The following is a 17,078-nucleotide window of genomic DNA, read 5'->3' on the forward strand; positions in this document are numbered from 1 at the left end:
CCAGAAAGGTAAGATGGTGACACCTCACCTCGTTACGGTCCATCTCCCCGGTATAGGGATGAGACCCTTTCATTTAACGAAGAAAAATATGATGGTCACACCGCAATCCCAAGGATCCGCTTCGGGTGGCCGATCTGATTCCTTGCTCTACTCTGGTTTAGGCTTGTCGACCACATCGTGGGAAGCAGGGACCTTGTATCTTCTACACTTGGGAATGGTGGTTAATGATTCTTCTATATTCAGAATCTCCTGAAAGTAAGGTATGGTTGTGGCTTCGATGAATTTGGGTGAATGGCCCCTGATATAGATCTATGCGCTAGCTCGTGTACACAGAATGTTTGATTGCTTACGTTCTTTACCGGGTATCGATATTTATGTGTTCACCTTACTGAAAGTGTTTGATAAGACTTGCCTCGATCCGTATCGCTAGGGTTCTAGGGATACTCATAGGCATGGGGATGGGGATGGGGATGTTGGCGACCGCGGAGTTGCGATGAGAATCCCAAAAGCATCCTCTCCACGACTGGAAAGTACAGGAATTGGCCAATAGGATTGTCTGGACCTGTGATAAGCTTGCTGTCTCAACTTAGTGCTACAGACAGAGGAAAGGGGATCACAGACTCCATGCAGAGCCACTACTGGTCCGAACGAGGTGAAATAGATAGTAAAACCCTGGGCAGAATGTCTATGCTATGCCACCGTCTCAACCAAAAAGGTGGTCCAAGCCAACACCCTATCTTGAATGTACATGATGCATACATAACATCCCTACATGCTGTACCCTGCTGGGTGCCTGATAGTAGTGTGCAGGACGAGGACTGGAGACGATTGGCATTGGATCCGGGACGATCTCCGAACGACCCGTGACCACCCCGTCGAATGTTCGACCGAATTAAATGTAGCTTCCAGAACCGCCCAGGCAGGCCCCGTGATCAGCAGGAGTGGCAGAGACAGACCAACTGTCATCCTGACGGTCATTCTTTTTCCATCCCCAGTTTTGATCGAGGGGGAGCTTCTTTCCGCCCGCCGCGCCCCCATTCGCCCCATCCCCGGATTGCCTAAAAGAGAAAGCCGAGCACTCCACGAATAGTGGCCCTTCCAGTGGAAAGCCATGGCCGGCAGTTGTCCGTTGTTCGTGTCGGTCAGGCCGTAAATTTGCCTTGGATGATGCTGGAAGAGAGATGCTTCTGGGGAACTTCTCACGATGGCCCTCAACATTATCGTTACTTCATGATGATTTAACTTCGTCATCCGCGGGCGTGCATTCCCATTGGCCATGTCACTTTGCCCGCTTCTCTTAATCGAATTCCCTTCATTACCCAGTTACTGTTGGGGAGAAACTGGAAATACTCCTGGTTTAGATGTCATACTGATTGAAGAGAGCAGTAATTGATACTGTAGTGGCTCTAGAGATGCGCATTGATCAAGGTTGTCTGCTATCAACGTCTGGTCGGGATAGTTGCCGTACAGTATGATATACAGAAGTCATTCGGTGCCAGAACTATGCCTGCAGGTCTTGCCACGATGGAAAGGACCGAATGACCTCTTGGTGGAACCTGAATTGTATTCCCTTCTATCCCCATCCGTCCACACATTCCCTGGGTCTGGACCGCATCCACCTCTCCCTCGCAGCTAATCTTTCTTGGGTGCTGGTTCCAATCTCTAGTTGCTCACATGAGCCCTCATGACCATCTTGGGCTAACATCACTCCCCCTGAGGAAGCTACCCATGGGCTCATCGCGAATATATAAGAGGTTTTCTCGATGCTCATTGATAGCTCTGCCATCAGCAATTGAGTCTTCTTCGTGCTCACCTCTGCTTTCACAGTGACTCGCGTGCTACCATTGATTAAGACTTGCCCAACTCACTATCTATCTTCCACCTGAAACCTTCTCAACTTCATCAATCTTTCCAACTCTACCTTACTCTATACTTGCTCCACAATGTCTGTTTCCTTCGACACCACTGACGTTGCCCCCGCCCCGGTCCCTGTTGTACAGGATGGCCCATGTCTCGGCTCCAAGTCCAGAATGCCAGAGTTCAGCCTGGCTGGAAAGGTTGTCTTGGTCTCCGGGGCTGCGCGTGGCCTTGGTTTGACCCAAGCTGAAGCCCTTCTGGAAGCGGGTGCCAAAGTCTACGCTCTTGACCGTCTGGATGAGCCTGTAAGTGTCCTAGAAGGAGTTTATTATTGACTCTTCTAACGCGCAATTCTTCTAGTCCCCCGAATTTGCCGTTATCCAGGAGCGCGCTCTGCAAGAGCTGGGTACTGAGCTTCACTACCGTCGCATCGATGTCCGCGACACAGAGTTGCTTAACACCGTGATTGAAACCATTGCCAACACTGAAGGCCGAATGGACGGTCTGGTGGCGGCGGCCGGAATCCAACAAGAGACCCCCGCGCTGGAGTACACAGCCAAGGATTCCAACACCATGTTTGAGGTGAACGTCACGGGAGTGTTCATGACCGCTCAGGCAGTCGCCAAGCAAATGATTCGCTTCGGAAATGGAGGCAGCATCGCCCTAATTGCGAGCATGAGTGGCACCATTGCCAATCGGGTATGTTCCCATCTTGTCACCCGTTACCAGCCCTACTGCTTTCCCCGCTTTGACTCTTCCTTCTCTTGACTTTCTGTGCGACAACTGACTCATACTCTCTCAGGGCCTCATCTGCCCCGCTTACAATGCCAGTAAGGCTGCCGTGCTCCAACTTGGCCGTAACCTCGCCTCTGAATGGGGTCAATACAACATCCGCGTCAACACCATCTCCCCTGGATACATTGTCACCGCCATGGTCGAAAAGTTGTTCGAACAGTTCCCCGAGCGCCGCGACGAGTGGCCCAAGCAGAACATGCTCGGCCGACTTTCCGCTCCTAACGAGTACCGCGGTGCAGCAGTCTTCCTCCTTAGCGACGCCAGCAGCTTCATGACTGGTAGCGACCTTCGCATGGACGGTGGTCACGCCGCATGGTGATGACATGAACAGTCATACTCATCCTCTTTTCCTTCCGATATCTTACACTGCACTCTGATTATCTGCACTGATTCACGCATGGCGTTCATTGGAAGCGAGCACTGCACTATAACTAGTTTATCATGACGTCTACCTCTCCATCAGGAGGCGAATTTGTGGTTTCTTTTTTCCCTTTATCATTTGGTGTCTGGACGGGATGATCGGGTTGATGAACAGTTACCTAGAGCTGCTACCTACCACCTGTACCTATACCTATATTATACATACCTATCATCCCTACCTACTACCTACTTACCTAGTTAATCAATTTACTTTTATTCCCGATATATCCATCCCATAATCCCTCCAGTGAAACTGAAATAATTATAAAACCCCACCACCCTCATCAAACCAAGCACCCAATAACAATCTCCTAACCCAAAACAAAGTTACAAAATAGCACCACTTAGCGCGCAGATCCCACCACCCCGGAAAATCGCACATGACCCCACAAAAAAAAGTCCTAGCCCAGTCCAACCTACCATAGGGCAGGAAGTTTGAGCAATGTAGTAAGCGTAGTCGTAAGCCTGCTACTAAGTACCTAGTAGTAATTCCAGCCTGGCATCTTGCCAAGACCTATCTATTGCCATATTCCCCACCATCGATCCGAGGTAACTAATTACTTACTACCCCACCCCAGATCCCCCGCATAGCTGCATACGTTTTAGATTCGGTTCTAAACCAGGGTTAGAGGGGTTGATGTGACGTGTGGTTGATGTGTAGATTTATTATAACTACTGGGTTTCTATATTTATTGGGTTCAAATTTTGGATTCGGATTCGTGGGAGTTTTGGTAGTTACTGGATGCAGTAAGGTTGAACTTCGCTCGCTACCTTGTTTCATTCTCCGGTGGTTCATACTATTCCTTATTCCTACTAGGTAGACTATTTGGACAGGTTATATGTATCGAGATAGTGGTGGTGGTGCCACTCTCACGCAACACGAAGCACCACTATGAACGATGGGTCTATCTATTGGTGCAGTTTCACGAAAGCAAAGTGAAATAGATGAACCCAGACTTCGCCGAGAAAGTGAAATGGATTGCCTATTTGGGGATTATACATGGTATTTATTAGCTGAGAGGACAGTCATCACCCTTTTCTGATAACTACTCATGGATGTAAGAAAGAAGTGACAGAGCCTAAGACGGATATATGTGCCGAGCGAAACCCAAATAAGCCATTTAATCATTAGTATATTAAACAGAGATAAAATCAAAACGCGGAAATAAGTCTCGTGATCCATCCGACTTAATTACTAACCATTCGAAGTTAGATATGAACGAAGGGAAGGTAAAACTTATTGATGCCTAACATATCGCCTAAGCGGCAGAGGCCTAGTCTTTCGATCCAGATGCAAGGGGATCGATTCGTGAACATTGTCTAGACCCTTATTCGATACTGCGGTATTAGTGTTTATGGGCCTTGATTCACGTGGTGGTTAGGCCTTGCAGGTGGTCTATTTTTATTCGTTGTTGGGAATATCACCTGTCTTGTCTTGTGTCTTAGGTGAGGCTACTACTAGTATAGTAGTAGTATATAGTTGGATGGTGTTCAACTTCGGTTGGGATCGGATCTTCTCACTCAGCGTGGCATGTATCTACCATATCCCCAATACACGGACAAATCCGGGCTTCCCCCTTTGTCACCATCTCATTGGTATATACTCCTTCCCCGGATGATGTGGTCTCGGTTCGTACTAGTCACTTGATATTTCCCCGGATCGTCAGCATGACCCTATACTAGAAAACTACTAGTAGTAGTAGCTAAGTAAGTATTTAGTCCACACAAGTATAAGTCAAGTAATTGGCTCTCTTGCCTCCGGTCTACCTGCCTACATAGATCCTACTTCCAACAGCCTGACCTACACATTCCATAGTAGCATAGATATCAACCAAAGAACCACTGACAACGCATCACCACCGCAGCGTGCATGACATTGTCCATCTTCTGCGTGCAGTATACGCCCCCGTATCTCTCCGACATTGGTATCCAGTTATATCATGTTCCTATATGGAAGGCCCACACTTTGCAATCGGCGATAGCATCGACGATGGGGTTTCTTGTGACCATTTCCATTCATTTGATGTGGCGGATATTGATTGATGATTGCTGAAAAGGGAAGTGAGAGGAAGAGAGACCGGAATCTCCTGTTTCGGAATGGTCTATGATAGTTTCGTCTCATGGAGGTTGTTTGATGGGAAGTCGAATCGTCATCTGGGGGTGTAGGTTTCATGGTTGGGATGGGAGTGGTACGGAGGACAATGGGCCTTGTGCTTGTAGTAGTAGTTTTAGGAGGTGGTGAGAGGTGGCTATTATAGCTTAAGTTTGAGGGGTATATAACAACAATCCTCGATGGTCTAACGGTCATGATTTCCGCTTGTCAATCCTTGACAGGAACAAGCGCGGGAGACCTGGGTTCGACTCCCAGTCGGGGAGATATTTTTGGTTTTTGTTGTCTTTTTGGGTTCTTGGGTTTGAATTGATGTTTTTGCTAATTGTTTTACTTTATTCTGTTTTTTATTATGTGTGCTTGTTGTTTTGTTGTTCTGGAGGCTGGAGGTGAGATCGTGACAATGTCAAGATTTATATCGAGCCTTTTTACCGGTGGCATCTCTATATATATAACGGCCGGAGTCTACAACATCAGACACACGATCTACAAATGTCATTTGAAACAAACACTTAAAAACCTGCAGCCTTATAGCACACGCTGATAGAAAGCCAGATGCTATCAAATGTTCAATTCTCGCTAACGTTGCCATGAGGTTGCTCGAAACAATGTGCGACAATGATGGATAACCGAGCAAAGGAAGTATAACACAATCATCACCGCGAAAACATAATTTGAAATCAAGTGAATGTCCAATAACTGTTTCCGTAGCAGAGATTACAGCTATAACTCTCTATAGTAGAAATCTGCAGCCATCGGTGTCGATGCTATTCCAGACAATCTTCCACGTTTGTATATCTGCTATACTTAACCCCGATGCTCATTCTGAGTAAAGGTATGGCAGAAGTCCAAAGACAAATAGCATTCTATGAGACCAGATTTGGACATAATCACAAAGGATGTGATGAACTCAAGAAGACTCCGACTCCACCTTTGGTGTCAATCCAATTGATCAGGTCTATCATGGACCGACTGTGCCTTGAAAGAGAACCAAGTCCCAGTTTACCTGAAGATTTCACACGCCCACAGAATCGCATGAGCTCTGCTATAATGTAGCAACATAACAACAACATGCAGTCCATATAGTTGAATCCTACGCATCCCACTCATCCACCCCAAACAAGCCATCTACAACAACTCCTCACCACTCCAAACCATCCCATAATAATACAATGCCATTCCATAACCATGCATACATACATCCATTCGCTCCTCCTTATCGTACACTCATTCCCCCCCGAAATTCCAACCAATCAGCCAATATCCCCAACCACGCCCCTCTCCCCCAATCTCCCCACAACACCACTCTTCAACCTCAACAGCCTCTCAATCTCCTCCGCCGACAATCCCTGCCTATCCCTCATCGACAAGACCTGCCGAATGGTAAACGCATCAACAAACTCCCTGCCCTGGAACCCCGATTTTCCCATCGCCTCGAACTCCTGCTCCGCGGCCTTGGTGAGGCGCTGCCGCGCCGAGAAAACCAGTAACGCCGGGTTAGATGCGGGCGGGAAGACGGTAGGCGCGGGTTGTTGGCGCGCAAAGGTGCTAGTGTGGGAGAAGGTCGGGTTAGGAGTCACGGGGCCGATGGTGCGAAGCTGTGCGGCGAAGTCAGGGTCGCGGCCGTCGAGGTCGATTGCTTTGTAGAGATATTGTTAGATTGGATTTTGGGGGATGGGTTGGATGTACGTACCTGATGAGCGCTCGAGAGAGGGAGGTTCTTTGGAATGGTATGTTGGCCCTGTGGGGGGTGCTCGCGACGGTTGTCGCGGTGGTTGTGGTTGTGGCTGTTGTCGTTGCTGTCTTGTGGGTTTAGATGCTGGTGGTGGTTGTGCTGGGGAGGAGGTCGGAGGAGAAACGGGTTGTTTTGGGTATTGGCGCCGCGAGACAGCCTGGGCGGCGGATCTCGCGGGCTTGGAGGATGAGGCGCCCATGGGTTGGCGGTTCTGGAGGATTTGATATTGCGGATCTGGGGGTGGAGCTGGGGTTTAGCACTGATGTTCTGGAAGCATAATAATTGCGGTGGTGGTGATGATCGGTTTTACTGGGATTCAATTGCCTTCTGCAGAGGATCGGGCGGACTAGCCTGTTTGGGATGATGGACTAGCCGCGCGGGTGACGTCAGCCATTACGAATTATTTACTTGTTCTTTTGATATTGTTGCTGCTGTTCTTATTGTGGTTTGGGAGGTGGGATACCCCTGATGGTCTAGGTAGTATTTCCTCAGAGACGTGTTATGATAAGTATCGTATACTAAATGCTAGTCCTATTCATGTCTGTTTTGCTACACTCATACAGTAAGGCTTGTCTGCACAAGCCTGGTTCCCTACAGGAACACTACTTCAATGATACTCACTCAGGCAGCAGTAGTCCAGTACTGTGTTTACCTGAGTCCGGCAAGCCGTCTGCCCTGGACTTCACCCAGAGCGCGGCTACCGCTGACGAATGCGACGGATCCGGCCACTGCGACGGCAGGGAGGATCTGGAAGAGAGTCCAAGAACTATAGTACAGGAAGAAGATGCCCTCGATGGAGAGGAGGGAGCCAAGGAACACAATGTGAGGGATAGGAGCCGACTTCAAGGCAGTAGGCAGGTGGTTGACGTTGACGCCGAGGAAGAGCCACTGGAGCAGTGTCAGAGAGGTATTGAAAAGAAAGTATAGAGTAGAACTTACCACACCACCCAAAACAGGCAGAGTAGCGAGCACCATGGCGACAAAAGCCAGCGTGATCACGATGGGAGGGCTCTGAGGGTCGCTCTTGAAGATGTGGTGGATCTCAGGAAGCTTTCCATACCGCGAAACCTCGACGGTCGGGACGGGCTCATCGGCATTACGGGTCACATCCAGCTGGAAGGCAGCAGCATTGTATGCGGTCGACTCGCCGAAGGATCCGATCAGGAATCGGGCCTCAAGAGGCTCGGAGGCGGAAAGGAATTGGATGGGAAGGTCTTTCTGGGTCTGAAGTATACATCAGCTGTGCCCTAGCTGGTTCTGCGTGTAGTGCAGGCCACCTACCAGGTCAAGCCTCGACTTGCCATTGTCCTTGACATTGAAAGGGTATGAAATGTCCAATCCGGTCTCAGGATCCTGGAGGAGGAGGTACACTTGGTGTGCGTGCTTTCCGGTGCGTCCTTCTTGAGCTGTCAAGGTAACTTTCAAGGTATCGGCGACTCCAAGGGCGATGGGCTTGGTAAGAGCTTTGTTATCGGGGATACTGTCAATTGAGAGATACCATCAGTTCAAAAGTTCCAGAAGAGCAAGATAACAACATAGAAAATAAGAAACGTACACCTCCTTTACGCCCGCACCGACACCAGCGCCTTTGGTGTTTACTGACACGGTGGCATCAGTAAATCCCCATGCGGAGGCAGCCGCGGTCGGGATAGCAGCAGAAGCCAGCAAGGAGAGCTGGAGAACGGAGTGCCACAGCTGCATGATGAGCGAGAGACCAAAACCACAGCGACCAGGCAGTGTAATGAACGGAAAAGAAGAAAGCGACAAGGCCAAACACCGGGGATATAGCGAGAGGAATGGGAAGCTGGAGCGACGACACGAACAGGCCGAAGCGGAAGATGCGCTAAGATAAGCGCCCGCGGCTTTGGGGCAAGCGGCGGTCCAGTGACCGCCCGCCGCCCGTGCAAGCCCTAATTTCCCGGCATCTCGATGGAGTTCGGGCTGCCAAACATTTCTTCTTCGCTCCCTCGTCCGGACTATCGGGTTTGTCTGCCACTGTTGCGATCCCGGAGATCCTCGAACGGCTCAATAGTCGCTCCTTTGCATTTGCGCCATGTCTTTTATGCCTCTCCTCTAGCCCCGGGAGCCCCCCTGCGCTTGCAGTTTGCCTTGACGTTCCGACTCCTCGCCTCCGCTTCACCGACGGGCCACCCTGGTCTCCGATCACGACAAGTTGGATCTGGGCGGTTGTGGTTACAATTACAACGAGTATAGCTGGATATTGGTACGTGGAGAAGATAGTTGGACTGCTTCGTGCCCCGTTGGTGGTTCATGCCAGGTGTTCTGGGTTTCCAGGAGGTGCCGCTCCTGCTTGCCTCCGTTTTCCGAATCGTCCATCGGCCCTCATTCCATTCACTGACTCTCACCTCGTCTCGCAGGCCCGACAAGCCCCAAATCCCCGTCGCATAACCCTTCCGATCGAATACCTTCCTTTCGACAGGAATAGACTCTGTAGTTCGCCTGCCATTCTGCCCGTTACCTCCGAAGTATCAGTGGTTGTATAATACAGGACTCGGCCGGGACAAGCCGTATTTCGAGGTTGCTGAAGGGATTGAAGTGATTGAGAAACAGTGAACAAGTAAGCCGAACAAAGACCTGAATCCCGTTTGGGGACTTGGGGATTCACCTGGATGAGGCTATTCACTGCGATGGAAGCTAATAACACTGAAGTGGTTGGTAGGGCTTCTGTTGCGAGGGAACTTGGGTCCCCCGCTGCTCTCTCCCTCGACTTGACTCCAGTAAGTCTTCTGCATCTTTCTGCCTCGCGTCTCTTTCTTCGATTTCTAACCAGATCTCTAGAGAGAAACACGTCGAAGTTCGTCTCGTGCGTCACGTAAAACAACTCGTGAACCAGAAGCTCTCCCTTCGAACTTATCTCATTCTTCTATTTCATTACCCCCAACACCTGTCACAACGTCATTCGAAGAACAGCTTTCTTCTTCCAAACGTCGCAAGACGCATCGTTCTGCCACTGTGGACGAGAAAATAGGTTTGAATCAAGAATCTGCCCAAACCCCGAAACAACAAGGTTCTGGTGGTCCCTCGCAGATATCCAACAGCGTCTCTAAGAAAAGAGGACGCGGCAGGAAATCGGCCTTAGCCAACGGTGAGACCGTGCAACCTGCAACTCCTGCTTCCAATCCCAAGCAACAGTCACAGTCGACGTTGCATAACTTTCTGTCAAGAACACTCAAAGATCGACGCAAGTCTCTTGTTACTCAAAACCCGTCAACAAACCCCACCATGTCTACTTCTAACGTCTCCTCTCCCGCCATGAACTCTTCCGCTTCCAACAGCCGCAAGACGCGTAAGTCTATGCCAGCAAAGCTGAACGGCTTCGAGAACAGCGAGAAGACCTCTTCCGTGGACTCTACCTCTTCTCTCACTTCTACTCCCAACGCTCAGAGCGGCAAAGCCGATAAAGCTCCCGCTAATTCTGCTGCGTCTGCCACCACTGCTGAAGCTGCTGAAGCCCAGGAGGCTAGCACCAAGCTTGCAACACCTGCTACGCAGCCTCGCTCTACTCCTCGTACTACGACTGCCAGATCTCGTCGTGCCGAACGCAAGTCCAGAGCAATGGCTGCTCAGAATTCCAAATCAGCGCAGTCTACTCCCGTCTCTGCAGTGAATTCAAGCAGTCACAAGCCTGTCAATTCACTGGTTGCTACTCGAACCAGTTCGCGACCCCAGCGATCTACCCGAAAGTCTGCAATCAATGCCGCCAGCCTGGCCGTGGACGACGCGTCTCTTGAAACACCCTCTGTCCCAAAGACACCCTTTGGCCGCGAGGTTGCTGACAGCATTGAAAGTACCCCAGCTCTTGACAGCAAGGCTGAATTCGACACCATGTCTGGATACGACTTGGATACCCCCGGAATCGAACGTAGTACTCCGTACGGCGAAAGTTTTCCTTTTGAATACCATGCTGATATGTATGGAAACAAATTTGGTCTTGATGGCTCCAATGAGGGCCCAGGATCCCCAACTGCCAGCTACTCAACCACTACGTCAGCTGCGCGCACGTCTGGAAGAACCAGAAAGCCTACCATCAAGGCTATGGAGTCTTTGGAATCTGAACGGCGCTTCCGCAGAAACCGTGCACCGTCATCGAAGCCAGAGTCTGCTCTCAAGGAAGTAAAGGGCAAGGCAGCAGTCAAGAAGACGCGTGCCAACAAACAGGCCAATGCGAAAACAGCTGGTATTGCTCAGGCGTCGAAGGCAGGTGTTGATGGAAAATGGGCAGTTTTAGCAAACCGCCTTCTTGACCTGGCCGCGGCAGCTGTTGCTCCAGAATTTGAGCAGTCATCGGAAGCCGAGGGCTGGGTCGAAGAGTTACGCAAGGAGTACATGGAGAAGCAGGAGAAGAAGACCGAAACTCCAGCGGTGCAGTCTGAGGCGGAGCCCGTGATTGAGGCCGCATCCGAAGCGCAGCCCCAGGCAGAGATCGGCGTTGAGGGAATAAGTAAGCCAATCTCTACGTCCGAGACGCACCGGTGGACTGACGAGGATGGGTTCATTTTTACAGGCCAAAAAAATAAATTTGGCGAAGAGCTTGTCGTTGTAGGCGAAGGCTATTCTTGGTTCCGCCCTAACAACACCTACGGAGACAAATTGCTCCCCCAGCCTCCAATTCGCCTGAAGTCCCATGAACAGTTCGAGAAGGACCGCATCTTTGGATATCCCCCACGCATGGGAGAGCGCAACCTGCCCCAAGATAACAAGATGCCTTTCTTCTTCGAAAACGTGGACGAGGTCAAGGCGACCATCAAGGCTCGGGAGGAGGCCCGCAAGAGAGGAATTGCCGTTGATCGAATGATGCCGGCTGCCTACATCCAAACCTTGATCGCTCAGCACGATGAAACCGCCCCGAAAGACGGTCCAGGTGAAGTGAAAGAGGCCAAAGAGACCAAGGAGCCGACTCGCAAACGGCGCCGCGGCGGCGAAGCCTCAGAAACCACTCAAGTGCCCAAGCGACGCCGTAGGGAGCCAGAGCCGGAACCAACTCCACCAGCTGAGCCGCCCAAGACGCTGCGCATCAAGCTGACCTTGAAGGGAGGAGCGGGTGCAGCGACCAGAAAGCGATCCCATTCTGAGATGGAAGATCAGCCCGCCGAGATGAAGCCTGCCGAAACGAAGCCTGCTGAGAGGAAGAGTCAGCAGGAGCGATCTAGCCCTTCCAAAATCCTGAAGCTCGGTCTGCGTCGCAATTACACTCAAGAGATGATCAGACGCACGACTCCAGAAGATCTTGCGATGGGTCCCCCCGAACCACCCAAAGACATCTATGAGGCTTTTAATGTAGCTCCCCCTCCTGGACCGCCACCCCGAAACTTCAACACAGCTCCTGGGGGACGTCCCCGTCGCCGTGCTGCGGCTGCCCTGATTGCAGAATTTCAGAATCACGCCGAGGAGAGGGCTCGTCGCGCCAACGCACGCAAACGGAACGTTCCATCGGACAAACCTGACGATCCTAATACTAAACCCAACGGCCAGCCGAATGGCCAACCTAACTGAGATAATTCTCAATCGTCAGGCTTCACTCGTCCATCGAAAACATCGCATGTTCGCGGTCTGCGAGGCACCTCAACTCGCATACCAACCCGCAGACCGTGAACAGACTGGTCATTGGATAATTTAAGGCTCTCATGAAGTGTGGTTGTTTCTCTCGTTTCTCAATGGCCAGTCATTTATCTAACTTATATGATACATCGCATGTTGGCGGTCTGCGTGGCATCTCAACTCGAATATCAGCCCGCAGACCGCCAACAGACGGGTCATTGAGTAGTTCAAGGCTTTCTTGAAGTTAAAGTGGTTGTTTCTCTCGTTTCTCGATGGCCAGTCACTCGTCTAACTAAGAAAATACATCGCATGTTCGCGGTCTGCGAGGCATCTCAATTCGCATATCAGCCCGCAGACCGCGAACAGACTGGCCATTGACTGATTGAAAGGCTTTTGGTGAAGTTAAAGTGGTTGTTTTTCTCGTCTCTCGATCAATGTTCGCAGTCTGCGTGGCATCTCAACACGAACCTCAACCCGCAGACCGCGAATAGACTGGCCATTGAGTGATTTAAGGCTTTGATGAAGTTGAAGTGGTTGTTTTCTCGGTTCTCGATGGTCAGTCTACACTCGTCTATATACATCGCATGTTCGCGGTCTGCGTGGCATCTCAACTCGAATATCAGCCCGCACGACCACATGTTGACCGTTGAGTGATTCAAAGCTTGATGAAGTTAAAGTGATTGTTCGTCTCGATTTTCTTGTCTTCGAATCTGCGAGACATATGTCTCATTTCCACATCAGCCCGCAGATTCGTTTTCGATTTACCAGTGATTGTGGCTTTACGTTTGATGAAGATAAAGTGGCTGTCCAACTTTCCATATTTCTCAATCGGTTCAGGTCTGCGTGGCATCGAACCTGGCATATCAACCCGCACACCCGAACCGATTGACCATGGAGTGTGTTTTGATGCTTGATGAAGTCACAGTGGTTCAAAAATCTCACATCTCTCACTCTGTTCGGGTCTGCGTGGCATCTCAACTTGCATCTCAACCCGCAGACCCGACCGTTGAATGCGGTTCGATGCTTGATGAAGTTACAGTGGCTGATCACATCTCTCAATTCTCTTACCTTGTCACCGGATCTGCGAGGCAACTCATATCTCTCTCAACCCGCAGATCCATTCCCGACTGATCATGCTTCTTTCCCATGGTCAGCTTTTCTGTCTCTTTTTTTTCTTTCCCTCTCACTCTCAGTACTACGGAGTTAAGGGAATGATTTCGAGCCATTCGTGCATAGCGTTCAATTTCAAAGGCAGGCGATGAAGCTATTGGCGTTCATTTAGACTTATGCTTTGCTTACTTGCTTATTGCTTTCTTATTTGGTGGTCATTCGAGATCTAGAATGGACCTGGACTGGTTGTATTATCTTGTTGTTCTCTTCTCCTTTTACTTCTATTCTGTACTGTAGGATGAGTTTTAATTCTTCGAACTTTGAAATTGGGTGGAAAGCTACGGCAAATAGCACAGTGGGTTAATTTAAATACTACAATTGAAACGAGTACATACTTATCAGCAGATTCGATATAGCTGTAGTAGACCAACATAAAATAGAATGGGTAGATGTGTGATGCCTCAGGCACAAAGATAATAATCCGAACCTCAAACCACCTGACTTTTCCGCCTCCATCCATTCGTCCATCCATCCATTCATCCCATCAATCATTCATATCCAATTCTACTTCATTCCCAATAATCACCCATTCAACATCACTCATCCACTTACTCAACACGCAAATCCAAATAAAAACCCCCGAGTGAACCAAACAAAGGAAAGAAAAAAGAAAGAAAGAAAGAAAATGCAACCCCCCAAACCAAGAGTGATCATGGACCCTCACCACCGCCAACCACTACCACCCCGTGGACAACGTCCAGCGGGAGCAGCAGGTATCAAAGATATCCGCCAAACGAAAGAATATAAACTTGCTGCGAGACGGTGAGCCACTAATCTCATCATCCACTTCTTTCCCTTCCCTTCCCTTTTCTTATAAGTAAAGTAATTAACTAACGTGGGATGGGAATGGGTTCATAGATGGATATCAGTAATGGTGGGATTACCCATCTTGATGTATACGTCTTGGAGTTTGTATGAGAGGAGTATGTATACCCTTTCTTCTTTTTTTTTCTTCTTAGTTATTTTTGATTGTTTTCTGTGTGCATGCTGACTATTTGGGTGTGTGTAGCGTATGGGGATAAGAGGCCGAAGAGGTTGGTGGAGAGGTCGTCTACTTCTTCTACTACTACTACTATTACTCCTTCGGGGGTGAGTTCTGGGAAGGGGGAGGGGGAGGGGGAGGGGGAGAAGTAAGTAGGGATTTGATTATAGGATGGGTGGACTTGAGGGTAGGGATGGGTGTATTGTATTGTATTTATATGAGGTATGATGAATTGCGGTTGTTATTGCTTTGGGGAGGAGTGTATAATATTATTTGTGCGTTTGTTCGTTTGTACGCTGTGCGTTGAGTGTGATTGTTTAAAGGGTGATGATTGGTTGTGGGACGAGGTATAGAGGGATATTCAGATTTTTACCGAGGTAGTTATCATCGATAGTTTCAATATGTACATCTTCGTAAACACATACATGAAGTAATGATATGTACTCCGATTGATACATACCATCCATCAAGGTAGTTCAGCTAAGCAAAGCACTCCGCCCAATCACCCCCAGATCTAGCAAAGCTCAACCCCCTCACAAAGCTATCCCGGGTACATCTCCCCAAAGCATCAACCGGACAACCATGCAGCGGGACAACGCGATCATTAACCAAAACACGGACCAGCGGCTCCTGCTCGGCCTGACACTGCATCATCTCAACGTACAGACGCGAAGCAAACGGAACCGTCCAAGCAGACGAAAATCCATCTGTCTGGGTGATATTCTCCACGGTCGTGGTAGACAGCGGCTTAGTGCCGTTGTACAGACCCAAAGCAAAGAGAATAGAGATGATGCCGTTATCATGGGAAAAGTCCGCATAGAGAGTAGAGTTGAGCGGAAAAGTAGCCGGGTTCGAGTCCAAAGTGTGGTTGGAGCTGGTGTCATCGTGGACAGGCGAGTGGGTGAGACGGGCGATGAGCTCGTTAGCGTAGCCGACGCCCTGGGTCGGGCCGAGCGGGTTACCCGCGCCATGGCCGTAGTACTTTTTCAGGGACTGGAGGTAGTCGTAGTTGATCCATTCGTCATGAGTGAACAGGTCACAGAAGGGGGACAGCTTGGTGTCGACGGTGCTGGTGGAGATGGTGTCGAAGGAGCACATGTCCATGAGGTAGGTCACCTCTGTGTCTGTGAGAGTCACGCCAGACAGGTCGTTCTCCAGACGTTGACGAATGGAGGGGACGAACGTGGCGGTGAAATTGGCTTCGACGGCATCGGCCAATTCGCTGTCTTCAAAGACAGTGCAGGTGCCTGGGTCGAGAGTGTTGTTGGATGAGCTGGCCTCGGAAATGACCACGTCGATCTTGGGCGACGATTGGCCGGGCTGGGCACGAGGATCCTTCAGCTTGGTGCTCTGGAAGCCCTCGATGAATTTCTTGCCGGAGGCGATCACGCGGCTGGAGCCAGAGGATCGGATGAAAGGAATGATGTTTCTTGTGAGCGATTCGTATCGCTGGTAGAACTTGATGCCGGAGTTGACTAGCTCCTGTTCTCCGAAAGGAGTCAGGTCATCTGCACCCAGGCTGTAGTTGTATGTCTTCAGGAAGGCATATTTTCCATCAAAGGTGGTCGCATTCTGCTGGATCTCCTCAATGAGAGCGGAGTATTTCTTGCCCTTGGAGTCGGTCGGATACCGCGCTCCATGGCGGGAGAGGACCTGAGCGAAAGTGACTCGGCATCCGGCGGGCACATCAGGGGAGATGGCCGATTCGTTTGCCAGAGAGAAGAACGGCGCGTATTGACCCCAAAGATGCGAAGTCTCGGAGAAGCATTGATACCCCTGATCGACCGTATCGCAAGTGGATTGATTTCTCGAGGCGGGGACTGCCAGTCCGGAGGTGACTCTGCACAGATAGTCAGCGATCAGTAGTCCCACACAGTCCGAGCTTCAGGGGCCCTCGGCAGAGAGGGTCCTTATTAGACTTTGATAGTGGTGCTTAGCATACCCAGACAGGAGATACAGAGGAAGTAGAACAGCAGAGACGCCCATGATGCCTATGAGAAGAAATTTCTTGCACAGCAGCGAGTGGCAGCTACGGCCATCGCGCCGGACCGGACGGTCCTCATATAACCCCTTCATCCCACCGGCATGGTGTGTGATACTCTACCAGTTCAGGTTAGAAGCTCACAAAGGTGGCCCACGTGCAATGGTGGGATGGATCTTCAGCGGACGAGGCCGAATAGGACGGGAAGTCGACAGGGGACGGAGATATCTAGTGGGAGAAGTGGAGGAGCTTTCTCGAGAGAAAGGCAGCAGATGGTGTTAGTTCCATCTTCATTTATTGCATTCAATTTGATCGTTGATCCAGCATTGCCGTGGGACGTCGTGATTGGCTGAACCAGAGCACGTGGACGGCGGAAGTTCCCCGTTGGGAAAAGGTGCCTGGATGCCCTAGGCCGCCATCATTTCTCTTAGCAAAGATCTACATGAATGCTTCCACGGCTGAAGATTCT

General features: G+C 50.1%; 6 protein-coding genes and 1 non-coding gene across 7 annotated transcripts; 4 read left to right on the plus strand and 3 right to left on the minus strand.

The window, feature by feature from the left end:
• Nucleotides 1-1,943: 1,943 nt before the first annotated feature.
• Nucleotides 1,944-2,971, plus strand: BO87DRAFT_423933 (putative short chain dehydrogenase; the record flags this gene model as incomplete). The annotated part of the gene is made up of 3 exons (XM_025627201.1): nt 1,944-2,162; nt 2,218-2,556; nt 2,660-2,971. The coding sequence occupies 3 exons, from the start codon at nt 1,944-1,946 to the stop codon at nt 2,969-2,971; spliced, it is 870 nt and encodes a 289-aa protein (XP_025481756.1).
• A 2,387-nt stretch (nt 2,972-5,358) lies between these two features.
• Nucleotides 5,359-5,448, plus strand: BO87DRAFT_t116. The gene has a single exon. It is a non-coding gene; the product is annotated as a tRNA-Asp (tRNA).
• Nucleotides 5,449-6,435: 987 nt separating this feature from the next.
• BO87DRAFT_457260 (uncharacterized protein) lies at nt 6,436-7,204 on the minus strand (the record flags this gene model as incomplete). Its single annotated transcript, XM_025628789.1, has 2 exons — nt 6,876-7,204; nt 6,436-6,821 (listed from the first exon to the last, which is right to left on the minus strand). The coding sequence occupies exons 1-2, from the start codon at nt 7,114-7,116 to the stop codon at nt 6,436-6,438; spliced, it is 627 nt and encodes a 208-aa protein (XP_025481757.1). The 5' UTR covers nt 7,117-7,204.
• A 200-nt stretch (nt 7,205-7,404) lies between these two features.
• BO87DRAFT_330267 (putative oligosaccharyltransferase subunit ribophorin II) lies at nt 7,405-8,714 on the minus strand. Its single transcript, XM_025620287.1, has 4 exons — nt 8,473-8,714; nt 8,199-8,397; nt 7,857-8,141; nt 7,405-7,805 (listed from the first exon to the last, which is right to left on the minus strand). Exons 1-4 carry the CDS (start codon nt 8,616-8,618, stop codon nt 7,566-7,568), a joined length of 870 nt encoding a protein of 289 aa, XP_025481758.1. The 5' UTR covers nt 8,619-8,714; the 3' UTR covers nt 7,405-7,565.
• Nucleotides 8,715-9,565: 851 nt separating this feature from the next.
• Nucleotides 9,566-12,431, plus strand: BO87DRAFT_303730 (putative GPI-anchored cell surface glycoprotein; the record flags this gene model as incomplete). Its single annotated transcript, XM_025619255.1, has 2 exons — nt 9,566-9,655; nt 9,717-12,431. The coding sequence occupies 2 exons, from the start codon at nt 9,566-9,568 to the stop codon at nt 12,429-12,431; spliced, it is 2,805 nt and encodes a 934-aa protein (XP_025481759.1).
• A 1,697-nt stretch (nt 12,432-14,128) lies between these two features.
• On the plus strand, nt 14,129-14,944 carry BO87DRAFT_236422 (uncharacterized protein). The gene is made up of 3 exons (XM_025618802.1): nt 14,129-14,408; nt 14,505-14,569; nt 14,656-14,944. Exons 1-3 carry the CDS (start codon nt 14,272-14,274, stop codon nt 14,778-14,780), a joined length of 327 nt encoding a protein of 108 aa, XP_025481760.1. The 5' UTR covers nt 14,129-14,271; the 3' UTR covers nt 14,781-14,944.
• A 57-nt stretch (nt 14,945-15,001) lies between these two features.
• Nucleotides 15,002-16,878, minus strand: BO87DRAFT_405168 (histidine phosphatase family protein). The gene is made up of 2 exons (XM_025625920.1): nt 16,571-16,878; nt 15,002-16,468 (listed from the first exon to the last, which is right to left on the minus strand). The coding sequence occupies exons 1-2, from the start codon at nt 16,702-16,704 to the stop codon at nt 15,109-15,111; spliced, it is 1,494 nt and encodes a 497-aa protein (XP_025481761.1). The 5' UTR covers nt 16,705-16,878; the 3' UTR covers nt 15,002-15,108.
• Nucleotides 16,879-17,078: the final 200 nt, after the last annotated feature.

This window comes from Aspergillus neoniger (genome assembly GCF_003184625.1).
Source record: "Aspergillus neoniger CBS 115656 unplaced genomic scaffold BO87scaffold_9, whole genome shotgun sequence".
Classification (NCBI taxonomy): Eukaryota; Fungi; Ascomycota; class Eurotiomycetes; order Eurotiales; family Aspergillaceae; genus Aspergillus; species Aspergillus neoniger.

Bases quoted from the DNA above. Each gene is read 5' to 3' on its own strand.
- BO87DRAFT_330267 (XM_025620287.1), bottom strand. From the start codon at position 8,618: ATGCAGCTGTGGCACTCCGTTCTCCAGCTCTCCTTGCTGGCTTCTGCT. The intron at 8,398-8,472 runs GTACGTTTCTTA...CTCAATTGACAG, and splicing joins GGTGCGGGCGTAAAGGAGGT to TATCCCCGATAACAAAGCTC. The intron at 7,806-7,856 runs GTAAGTTCTACT...ACACTGCTCCAG, and splicing joins TGCCTGTTTTGGGTGGTGTG to TGGCTCTTCCTCGGCGTCAA.
- BO87DRAFT_236422 (XM_025618802.1), top strand. From the start codon at position 14,272: ATGCAACCCCCCAAACCAAGAGTGATCATGGACCCTCACCACCGCCAA. The intron at 14,409-14,504 runs GTGAGCCACTAA...ATGGGTTCATAG, and splicing joins TATAAACTTGCTGCGAGACG to ATGGATATCAGTAATGGTGG. The intron at 14,570-14,655 runs GTATGTATACCC...GGGTGTGTGTAG, and splicing joins TTGGAGTTTGTATGAGAGGA to CGTATGGGGATAAGAGGCCG.
- BO87DRAFT_405168 (XM_025625920.1), bottom strand. From the start codon at position 16,704: ATGAAGGGGTTATATGAGGACCGTCCGGTCCGGCGCGATGGCCGTAGC. The intron at 16,469-16,570 runs GTATGCTAAGCA...CTATCTGTGCAG, and splicing joins CCTCTGTATCTCCTGTCTGG to AGTCACCTCCGGACTGGCAG.